The 12,297-nt window shown below is 41.7% G+C and overlaps 1 protein-coding gene across 2 annotated transcripts in view; it reads left to right on the forward strand.

The window, feature by feature from the left end:
• The window catches only part of INPP5A (inositol polyphosphate-5-phosphatase A), a 208,902-nt gene that overhangs the window by 165,997 nt on the left and 30,608 nt on the right, over window positions 1–12,297 (forward strand). For both annotated transcript variants that reach the window (XM_068398292.1, XM_068398293.1), the window contains exons 10-11: window positions 7,077–7,172; window positions 7,505–7,579. In XM_068398292.1, coding sequence (XP_068254393.1) covers window positions 7,077–7,172; window positions 7,505–7,579 — 171 coding nt within the window. The remainder of the gene's footprint in view (window positions 1–7,076; window positions 7,173–7,504; window positions 7,580–12,297) is intronic.

Genomic DNA, 12,297 nt, shown 5'->3' on the forward strand with positions numbered 1-12,297 from the left:
TCAAAGTTCCGGATCTTCTAGTGGTGTAGGGTCTAATTGAAGTCCTGAATGCATTTGAAACGTACTGTCATTGTCAGCAAGGGAATTTGAACTGAGAGCTTAAAAAGGGGGCGGGGGAAGCCTGTGCCTGAAAACTTCACCTGTGCCTGCAGAGGCCCTACGAAGTTTTGCATTCCTGATGCATGCAGGTGCCAAACAACTCAGGATAAATTGTTTGTGAATCAATATGTAGGTGCTTAGCTGAACCCAGACTTGGGGATCATAGTCAGGAAAATGAAACCAGAGTCCAAAAAGATGTGGAACCTGAGCAGGAGGAGTCAGTCAGAGAAAGCTAGAAGCTAATCACCATGCAGGTGAATATGTGTGATGGAAAAGGAGTTCTGCCCTGATTTTTGAATTCATAGGAAAAGATACACCCAGGCAGGGGAGAGAAATTAACAGTAATACAATTTTTTTTAAAAAAGGTCCATTTAGCAACAGTATTGAAAAAGAAAAATAGTTACAAAACGGGGGATTGTTATATTCACAGAATTGTTTATGATAGAGCACCACGAAGTGTCTAGTTAATGTATCTTTCTCAGTTTGGAAAAATGGGGTGTGAGAAGGTGCTGTGGGGAAAAATTTAGGAATGTGAGAAACTGTTACCCCTTATTCTTTCTCTTTGGATCTGTGTAGGTGAGCAAGTTGTAATTAAAGCTGTGCTATTCGATGGGTACTGATGAAAATTTTAGAACTGAATTGTCATGTACAAAGTCACATCTAACTGAACAAACTTTTTTTTTCAGAAGAAAACAATGTTTAGGATAGTTAGCCAAGATTAGGAAAGTCAAATTTAAACATCAGAGGTTTATAAATTAAGCACAGTGTCTAAGTAGCTGAGTTGGGTTGTGCTGAGCATCTGATAAACAGATGGAATTTTATTGCTGCTAAACGCGTAACAAGTGCCAAGAGGGATTTCTTTCCAATGCCACCAGAAGTATATGTTCTGGGTGGCAAAGATGCTAGGAGGCAGCTGATAGCTGCAATCCTGTGGTGTTGTCTCCCGGGACAGAGCTGTAATAGCACATTCTATCCAAGAACGTGAGGCTGGGCGTTCGACACTTTCTTCGAGGTCTGTAATCTCAGAGAATCTTAGTGGCAGAGGCCTTTTGGACTTAATTCAGGTTCTTTTCTGAAGAAGAGAATTAAAAAGAGAGCCATCATTGCCACCAGCTGTTGGCGCAGAGGAAAGCTGCAGAGGCAGGGGGGCCCAGCCGGCCGCCTCGGGGGTCTCTCGGGCCCGGGGAAGGGCCGGCTGCGGTGGGGTGTGTGGCTGCGGTACCTCAAACACTGATGGCAATGGTTGTGCATTGCCCAGTGACACACTTTGATAACACTGTCATGAGTGATCTAAGTTTCTGGACAAGAAAATGCATTTCATGGTGAATTTAGTGCAGCTCATTTGAAATTGAGCCCAAAGAAATGCAAGTTGTCTCCAGCAGGGATCATTTATTTCAGGGACGCAGGAGAGCTTTGTGAGAAGGGGGGCATGAAGATAGGGTCTCAGCACTAAGCTTTTTCCATCACAGACGCTGCCCAAAGAGGTAGTTAAAAACCAAAATAGCCCTTTGTCATGTATCAGCAAAGGGGTCGTGCAGTGGAGACCAGAGGTCTCAGGCAGCCTCTGGGCCAGGCTTTCACGGGTGGTAGAATTGGTGCTGCTGGAAGCTGCCCATGAAGTTCCATCAGTCCTGAGGTGAACACAGGCAGCAGGGCCGTGTCGTTTGCATTGATTTGCCATCAGCAGAGGGACCGTCCGCGTGCCACGCGCAGTGCGCTGAGGACAGGCCCTCGCTCCGTCCCACCCAGCCCCTCCACCGTCTCTGCTCCCCTGCACGTCAGCCTGCTCCTATGGGAATATCCAAAGGGAAAGTAATTTTGCATGTTGGTACTTCGAGCGGCTTCTCATTAATATTTTTTTATATTTCTTTGTTATTCAACTAACATTTCTGTCTCTGCTGAGTTAAATTCCTGTTCCTGGAAGCTTATTAGTATTAAGAGCATAGTAACTTCTCTGAGACATCATTGCTATTTCCACGCAGTTAAAGTTAACACGAGTTAATATATCGTCATCTAAGGGATATTTTTTCCCAGTAGAAGTGTGTGTCCTCTCGGATGGGTTTTGATTGCTCTGCATTGGGGAATTCAGCTCTGTGATTACCCTAATTGTCTGCAGCAGCTCTATGGCCGAATCCCTCTGCATGGTTGTGAAAAATCAGCTCAAGTCGGTCTCCGTTAGAATGGCAGATAACACAGTGTTAACTATCCTGTAGCTAAATGCACAGCTTTCGTTGGCTCAGAAAGTTACATTTAACTTTGTTTTTCTCACTTGCAAATTTTATTTCTCTTACACCACATGATTTGGTGAATTTACTGTTAGTATATTCCCAATACGCAGGAAATCATATCAACCTCTCAGAGGAAAGGAGGAGCCCGACCAAGAGAGATTTTCCTGTTATTCCCAAAGTAGCAAATCTTCTGCCTCACTGATTTTTTCAAATACAATTTGCATTCAGATAATAATAAAAAAGCATTTTATTGTCCTGATTTAATAAGTGTCAGATTGATTTCGGGTTTTGAGCAGCATTTCAGAAGTATTTCACTTTCATAATTAGATGATACATGTACCTCTGTCTTTTCTATGCTGCCAGAATCCACAGGGTATGTAACTGGAATAAAATTAAGTATCTTAAATTTAATTGATTTGGTTGCTCATGTGCTCAGGACGTTATTTCAGCTGGCTCATGTTAGTGTTCTTCAGACTGCACTTCTCTCTTGGCACTTTTATCAGCAAACACTTCCATCTTAAACCATGCAGCTTACTGGAAATTGCAATTGCAGCTATTGCTGAACTTGTTTAATTATAAAGGAGCAGTGAATGTATTCTACTTTTTTTTTTTTCTTTTTAGAAGAATTCAAAGTAATAATAAGTCTTAAAAAGAGTATTCAAATAATTAAGAAAAATAACTCACGTCTTTAAAATCAGTAGACAGAGGCAACAGGAAAGTTTGAGTCTGTGTGTGCTCGGATACCACATTTTTTTCAAAAAAAAATTGCCAAAGCAATTACAAGCATGCAATAACTGGCTCACGTATCAAGAGGTGTACTCAGGAGTCTAAAAGATTTTCAGAAAGCAGGAGTGCAAAATCAATGAAAAATCAGCTGCAGTTTTCAACAGAGCACTACTAGCAGGTAACAGTGGTGCAGTTCACAGCTGTTCAGAGTGTTTCCGTATAAATGCAATATAAAAAGCAATTATATATAATATTGTGTGTAAATTTTATGTAACACAATTGTTTTAATGTCTTTATGCTGTTTACTGTAAGTATGCAGAAATACATTCTAAAACGTTTTGATGTGTTGTATATATAGGAGCAGATGTATTTTGAAGGTCGCGTTTATGCTGTAAATCAAAACGCTTTCAGTGTCTGAGGACTGCAGAGTTTAGAAGAAATTTCAGATTTGTCTGTTGTCAATATAAAAAACTTTCACTCCTAGCTTTGTATAACAGTACATTTTTATTACATTCCAAGGCAATTACCAGAAAAGTTATCGCCATGTTTTACAATTCAATACACATAAATTGTCACAAAGGATTATTTAAAAAATACTACAGAGCATCTACCTGTGTGGATGTGAGAAAGGCGATAAGACACGTCTGTGGTTGCTGAGCAGAGGCTGAACAGCGAGCTCTCTCTCAGCCCTCAATACAGCTCTCCTGCAAACTTTTTAACCCAGTCTTGTTTCCAAAGGAAAAAGATTTTCTTTAAAAAGATAACTTGGGTAGAGTTTCGATATCTAATTTCCCCTCTTGTGACCTTGTAAAAGAGAACCTTTGAGGGAATACCCAAAAAGCAGCAGGGTGTTTTCATACCATTTTTATTTTCTTTACCAGCAACAAAAAATCCCTTCATAAGTAGACTTGCCTAAAAAGCACATGTTCCCAAAAGTTTTCTGCTTGGGTGACTACGACTTTGTAGAAATTGAAAGGAGGAGGAAAAAAGGAGTGCTCCAGCTTGTATAAGAAATGAACCTTTGCCCAATCACTTTTTGTCTGTGAATAAGGTAACTTTTTGTGCGTGTGAAATTTGAAAGCAATAAGGTATGTGGGTCCTTTCTCTGTATTGGTTCTCAAGAGTCGATCGCGGGGTTTTTTCTTTTAGAGCGGGCCTGAAGTTGCGAGATAAAGCAGCTCAGGGAAAAAAATGTTCTCAAGCAGATGCCTTTAAGAGACAGAAATCATGAATTTCTTGAATTGCAACCACTCCGGGGGTGGCTACAATGACTTTTTGACAGTGACAGTAACTCTGCCTTGTCTTTTCGAGCCCTTCTTTGGCCCATTCACTCTGGAAAGCTGCTTAAGCGCACTTAAGCGCATTAGCATTTGGATGCTCGGGGACCGTATTGACCCTCATTTGGAAAGTTTAAATGAGTGAAAGATGGAGCGATTTGTTAGGGCTTTAGAAACCAGCTTTAGAGAGCGGCGGGTTTTCCGCTTTGGTTTGTTCGGGTGCTTGTTCTAATCTGGTGCGCTGTTTAGAGGCGACCAGACTGATTTGTGACACATGAGCCCAAAGCGCTATTTCTTTGGGCTTGACCCGATTAGCTAATCTGTGCTTTGAATTTCAATGGCCGGTGCGGGAGGGAGCGCACTTTGGGAATGGCTCGCTGGTGGATTACCTCACCGGTGCCCGCGCGCAGACACAGATGGCAGAGCCGTCGTTGCGTGTCCAAAGAGGCCAACGAATCCGCAGGACGTGGAGGGTGTGAGGGAGAGGGTGGTAGGTCTGTGGTTGGCATAAGCAGTACCACAAGTGCAGCTTCCCCCATGCTCCGGAGTGCCTCTCCTCCTCCCTCCCAGGCAGAGTTAGGTTTAACTACCTGCTGACGGCATCTTCCCTCTCCTCCCCAAAGCCTTTAGAAAAAACACCTCAAAATTCTGCAGAAGAGATGAAGTTCTCCAAGGGCAGCCTGCGTCTGTGTCCGTGTGACCGGTGCTCCTTCCTCCGGTGAAAACTCACAGACACCTACGGCCACGTCGGTGCCATGGTTGTGCCAAGGTTTTTAGGATAAAACCCAGAGTTAGATGTTTGCAATCTATAGAGATGGCACTGCTTTTGGGTGGGGGGAAACAATCAAGAAAAATTTGTCAGGAAAGGACATCATTTATTCAGTAAAATGGGGATTCAAAGCCTGTTCAGTTTACAGACTTGAAAAAAATCAAGTTTGTATTTAATTTTGCTGAATCACACTCAAGTTATCCTTCAAAAATGGAATTGCTTGGCTTGTTGGTTTTTCTTTGTACTATGGTAACGCATCAGGGCCTTTATCAAGGACTATTTTTTAACATCTTTTTATCAAATGGGGGAAAAGAAGTCCATTGACAGATTGCTTCCACGCTAGCACTGGTAACCTCAGCTGAGATCTGAAGTATTTGGAAGCAGATGGATTTTTGTTTAAACACGTTTGGCATCTCCTCCAGAAGAAATTCAGAATGGGAGACTGAGAAGTAAGCTGTAGTTCCACGGCATTTTGTCTGATAGATACTGCACTTCCAATAATGAAGCCCAATAGAAGTATTTCTATTTGTGAAAGAAGCATGTAGCAGGGTGTGAAATTCTATTACCCTCTTATCACAGGACATATTTATTTTGTAAGTGAATATTCTGCAAAATGGAAATCTGTTGTCTGGCCATTACGAAAAGGAATGGAACAGGCAGAGCAGGGAAGTCACCTTTCCCTCTTTGAGGTATTTTCTGTAGCATGCTTTTGTTAAGATCCTCTAGCAAAATAAGCTTTTATTCCGCAGGATGGTCTTTGCCAATACCCTTATCCAGGGCTGTGCTCGGATCCTGCCCACAGCGTGTGGCTCGGCCCTAGCGAAGGGTGCTGAGCTGCCTCCCAGGAGCGGGTGCACACCTTGGCCATTTCTCTCTGCCTTTGAGTAACAACACCGAGGTTTTCTCCATTCCCCTTTCTGTCTCCTGCCGTGTGGTCTCCAGCAGCCCGGGCGGGTCGGCTGGGGTGGCATTACACGCCGTCCAGGAGCTGTGCCCAAGCTGGTGGCTGCAGAGCCCTTTGGAGCCTGCCTACCCCACAGTTCAGACACGGTCTATTTCTGCATTTCAGAGCACTTAACGTACTTAAAGCTTCACTAAAGGCATAGGTTCAGGGAATCTAAAGTATGTTTTTAAGTTAAATATACGCCTAACTGCTTTGCTAAAAGCTCCAGGTGTCCACCTGTTAGAATGCAACAGAGCGAGCCCTTCAAACAACCTATTCTGTGTTATTCTCTGGTCAGCTTTGTCATTAAAGCTGTGCCCCAACCAGGCGAATGGCAAATGACTCGAGGCCTGACACTTCCTCAGAAATTCATACCTCTGTTCCTGATAAAGTGTTGATTTATCATATATTTTAGACACACAGTCCGCAAACTATTTAGAGATGTGATATTGTCTCTTATTTTTTTATTTTTTGGGTGATTCATGGGGAATTTGCTATTCAGAGTAAACTGTGAAACTTACTGTCAGACTGTGTGAGTGTTGCTCGGAGTTGTAAATTGTACTTGGAACGTTAATTTAAAAGGCAGAAGTTTTTGCACACAAGAGTTAACCCGCAGAACTGTAGCGCCAACATAGTTATCAGCTTTTAAGAGCGCGGTGCAGAAACCGGTAGGGCTGTGGAGTCATTAGCTGTAGGAAGTGGCTTTTGAGGATGTTTACAAGTCATGTGTGATACAGTGTCAGACCTGTGAAAGAACCTGTGTGCGCATGGTAGTAAATTTAATGAATATTTGCCTTACCTGATTGATACTTTCTTAATGTTGCCTGTTTCTCTCCAAACAGTCATTCAGTGTATTGTTTTAAATCCATCATGAGTGAAAGTAACTTAAATTAGCAATGCTTTGTATTTTGACCTACAGCAAATCATATTTTCAGGTGGGCGTTGAAGATACATAGATTGATAAAGTTCGATGAAGTGTGGCCTTATGTCGCATATAAACTAGTTTCCCTCTCTCCCTTTGTGTTTTTTATTAGACACTATGTGCAAAGGCTACAATGCAGACGGTCCGGGCAGCTGACACAAATGAAGTAGTCAAGCTAATATTTCGTGAATCTGATAATGACCGAAAGGTAAACAGCTTAATGCCCTCTGTACCCCTGCGTAAACAGAAACGTTGTTGAATGTTCACTTTCTTTCCTACAAAGCATGAATATAGTTGTTTCAAACTGATAATTTAAAGGGAGGGGAGGGATATAGATTGTCACACCTAATGCTCAGTTAATTGGATCTTTTAAAGTGATTGCCAGTCACCCAAATGGGCAAGCTGACAAGGAGCTTTAGACGTGTAGAAACGCCGTGTGGTTTTACAGGGTTGCGTGTCTCTAAAAGGGTCACTTCCAACAGCTGGGTCTTAGGTAGCTGAGCCCAAGAGCTTTGCTGACCTTTCTCCTTTTTTTTTTAGGTTATGCTACAATTAGAAAAGAAGCTCTTTGACTATTTTAATCAAGATGTATTTAGAGACAACAATGGCACTGCGGTAAGTTCACTGCTAAACGCTTTTGAAGGAATAAGTTGGAAACTCACATACAAACTGCGTTTCTCTACCAGCCCTTTATCCTTATCAACCCTTCTGTCTACAGAATGAGAAGACATAATTCGTCTAACACAATTAACAGCTCCAAGTTTCCTCCTCACATAGCCAGTTATTTTGTGCACAGCTTCTTAACTTTGGCATCTGTTTACCTTCTTTTTCATAGACAAAATTGTAAATTAAATATACGTGACAATTCACTTTTCTTCTCTGTCCTCTGCTCTGCATTTCTTCAAGCATCCTGTTTCTTTACTAGCTATTCATTGTGCACCATAGTAACTTAGGAAAAGCCCTTAATGCAAAGCTGCTCTGAAAATATCTGAGTCTTCTGAGTGTACAAGAATAATGGGAACACATAAATAAACAGAATAGGAAGCTCAAACACTGCAGCAGACTGGCACTGTTTGGGCAATCATATAGGGCTTCCTAAGAGGAGGAAGCAGAAAGGAACACGAATGTTCTGATTTGTAATGAGGACTACAGTTTTTCTGTGGAGAATGACTTTATGTCTTCTTTAAGGTGATTTTATTTCAAAATGTAGCACTTCATTTTAGAAAATCTCAGTATCACTGCTTGCGGCTTCCTCAGTTTCATCTGAGGTTCCTAGGAGTTGGGTATCTAAAGGAAAAACACTGAGCATCCAAAAAAAAAAAGCCCCGAACACACAGACAAAAATCAGGACTGTGCGTATTGCCTATGGGAGCCTTGTTGTGGATTTCATTGGCCAGACCCTCTGCTTGTAGAAACTGGCCCAACTTCACTGACATCAGAAGAGCTACGCTCACTTGTGTCAGGTCTTGATCTGCCCGTGTATGCATAAACTAACAGCATTTGTGTGTTGAATATCCTGAGCTGTATAAATAGGGCAGGCTACACTAGGCAAAGAAAACCTTCAGAAAACTCTGTTACTGTTCATAGAGAACTGGGATGTTTGGAGGGCTGTCTGCAAGGATCCAGGGCAAGGAGGACAGCTGAAGCCCCTTTACCCTCTCTGTTTTTAAGCTGACTTCCACCTAGGAGGTTAATTCCATGTGAGAATCTGAGATCTCACTCATTTCTTGAGGTCAGAAGACTTTGATGGGTCAGACTCATGTGGAAAGTGAAGATCTGTTTCTCTTCTCAGCATCCGTTGACGTCCATCCTGTTCGTTGGGACCGCTGTCCCTTCTCGCAGCACGCCTTTCATGGGCGGCGTGTACGCTCACCACAAGAAATACCTGTCTAGGCAGCGTATCTTAAAAACACAGTTACTGTGAGATACGTTGGTTTGGGGGTTGTTTTTTTTAAAATTTGCAAGGTGAATACATCCTTGGGAAATACGTAATGTTTCTTTCACTTGACATTTTTCAGTTTGGGGGACATCTAGTTCGAAGTAATAACACTAATCCCAATTCCTGTTTCCATACTAACCCCATTCCTGCCCCAGGTTTTCCTCCATTATATTTTTTTTAGCTTTTTTTAAAACAAAATGTTAGTAGTTTTTATTTTTTCCCGGTACATTTCTGAAGCTGAGCAAAGCTACTCTTGTTGCTGCCGTTTACCACATCCTAGTGGTGTTTGGGATGACTGCTGGTTGACTTTGCATACATGGATGTGGCGTGCGAAGGCACAGGCAGAGTCCCACTTAAGCACGTTCCATTCCAGAATCAGCAGACGTTTCATTCATGCATCAAGGAGCGGGAAATCTTCCAGATCAAACACGGAAGGAAAAGATAAACGATATAATGAGCCATTGGAGATAATCTAATCTTCATGGTCTAGTTAAACACGCAGCACCATGATCACTAAAAACAAACTACCTATCTAAAAGGATAAATGTCTCTGTGCCGAATTCAACCCAAAAAATCCATCGCATCCTTCATCAGCCGCTGGTCTTGTACCATCCTGACAGAAATTTAATTCAAGCTGGCTCCTGAAAATAATTATTGTATTTTAAGAGTAGTAATCATTGGTCGGGACATGATTGAATGTGTCCATGCCTATTGACTTTTTCTATGATTTATAGCTTTGTTTAGTCGATATTCCCATCGAAATTGTATAATTAATTATAAGTGGGGCTGTCAGGTCTGCAGGATGGAGTGCCCTGATGAGTATTTGGGAAGATTAAATTTTCCTTAGCTGTACCAATGCAAGGCTTGGGAATTTTCACAGCACTGTGGCTGTTGGATAAAGATGTTTTCTGTGTGTTTAGCAACTGCTTTAGCTCAAAATCCATTGATTTTTCTGAGGGTATTTTTTTTTATCAGTGTGGTGTCTCTTCAGTAACATTGGAATGTGTACAGATGTGACAAGACCTGACAAATATTTATTATCAACAGGCTACTTTATCATTGTCCATACACAGTTATTCCTTCTTTTTTACATTGTAATCAACAAAAAGAATCTTAAGATATATTTATAAAAATGAGTATTTTTTATGAAAAATCTGATATCAATAAAAGTTATCCATTCAACAGAAATTCACTTCGAAATGCATGCAATGATCGTGTCAGGTCTAATTTTTCCAAACTAATCTGTAGCTTATCCAGACTTATCTGTAGCTTATTCCAAAGTTAGCTTAGCAGTTACCTCTATTTATTACCTCAAAGTGCAATGACCATTCTGTATCTTTTTATTTGAGAAAGAAACACCCAGATTTATCCAGTTGTCTAGTGACAGAAAAAAAGAGAAAACCTCTTTAAAATAGCTGTAGCAATAATGCAAAACTGTCTTAATATTTAATTAATACGTTCTGAATTGTACATCAAAGTTATAGTACACAGATGGCCCGGGGTGTAACTGCCCTGACTGCAACAGAACTACCGTGTCTGGGTGCTACGGGGAAGGACGTTACAGAGCAGCAACGAGAAAGGTGGGACAAGAGGAGGTACAACGTTAGAGTTTCACCTCGGTGTCAGGCAGATTCCAGTCTGAGTTGTTGCTTTTGAATTAGAAATAGTGTAACACCTCTGACCTTGGCAGCAGGATACAGCCAAGCTGTGCTGTACAGCACCGTTGGGTCCTGCTCCTCCACAGACTTGCCCATGAACAAATGAGGCTTCTCCAACCCAGCCGGGTCCTTTCACCCTTCAAGAGGTGGCAGTCCCCAGCTGGGAACGGCGACCGTATCCCAGCCCCCCCTTTTGTGCTCCTGCTCCTCACCCACCCAGAGAGCACGGGCAGTCCCCACGCAAGGGGAGACTCGGCGAACGCCCAGGCCTTCTGCCCAGGCGGGCCTGCAGCGCCGTCCGCTCTTCCTGGCCTTACACCAACTCACCAGTACGTTACTCACAGAAAGCTTGGTCGTAGCTTTGGATTTGCCAGCTCTCAAGTGATAAAAATTAGCATGCTGGTGCTTTCAGGAGTGTGGCAGTGTGCAGGGAGTTCTTGGATAAATCTACACTTTTACCTTTTTTTTTTTTTTTTCAAATTCCTTAGTCATCTGTGATAAATCAGGCTATAAGTGTTGTTTCAAAATGTCTTGTGTTTGGCAGTTCCCTGTTAATTTCAAAACAATCAAAAGGAAAACAAGACAGAGATAATTATTTAATGAAAAAATTATAATCGTGTTATTCATTTGTACAAAAGAACCACAAGCTAAATGCTGTTTCTTCAGCAGTCAGTTAAATAAATATAGAGTAAGAATGTAAAAACTCTTAATGACTACAGAGAAATGGTTTAATCATTAGGAATCATTTTATTATCTTTAACACAATCTGAAATGAGAAATGGGGCATACATTCCTGTCTTTCATATGAACCATATTAGAGAATCAATCCAGATAGAAACTAATGTGCTGTCCTTAAGATTTTGACCACAACTGCGTAGTAAAAGTAATCAGTGAATTAATTGTCTTAAGAGTTGAACCTGATGTTCCTCCTACGAAAATGGTAATCTCTTTTGTCCGGTGTTCCTGGGAACTGGTGACTAGTTACATCACTGTGGTTACGCTGGTCGCCCTCTCTTCCTGCTGTCCTCTGCTGCTTGGAGGTAGAGGAGGTTAGACCCAGGGTGCCACCCACACGGTACCTCCTGGATAATCAGACGGTTCAGAGGACGCTGTTGTTACCAGCATTAGTTCCAAAACAGATTTGAGGTAGTTACGCTGAAAAGCCCAATGGCCTCCAGCCTAGATGCTCGTGAAATGGCAGTGGTGCCATTTCTTACTTTGTTATTATAATGGAAAAAAAGAAGCGAAGAGCTTCACGTTGCTATGGGTGGTCCTTCAGCAGTCCTCTTGCTGCAGAGAGCAAACAGTAAACTTCTACAGAGAGCACATTCTTACCCATTTCTGTGTTTTGAACAGTGAAATCAGCCTTCGAGGGCAGATTCCCTTTATTCTGTGTGTCTGTTTAGCTTCAACTGATATGGTGTGAGAAGAAAATTATCATGTGCTGTAAAAATGGATTGAGTTTTAAAGGTCTTGTTCTCCCTATGCCAAGTAATGATTTGAAGTGATCTGTTATCATGCTAATTAACTTCGAGGTGTTACTACAAACAGTTCAGGCAAACATACTTTTAAATGATGAGTAATTTGTTTGGGGTTTTTTTAATATTCCCAGGAAGTGCTGAAACGATATGCAAATTGAGAAGAATGGTTTAGTCCATGAAGGACATTTATTAAGCTTTTTGTGAGAATATTTGTGCCCATGAAGGTTAAGGCGCTGGCATCACTGAAAATGTATT

The sequence above is a fragment of the Nyctibius grandis genome, chromosome 4 (assembly GCF_013368605.1).
Source record: "Nyctibius grandis isolate bNycGra1 chromosome 4, bNycGra1.pri, whole genome shotgun sequence".
NCBI classification, from domain to species: Eukaryota; Metazoa; Chordata; class Aves; order Nyctibiiformes; family Nyctibiidae; genus Nyctibius; species Nyctibius grandis.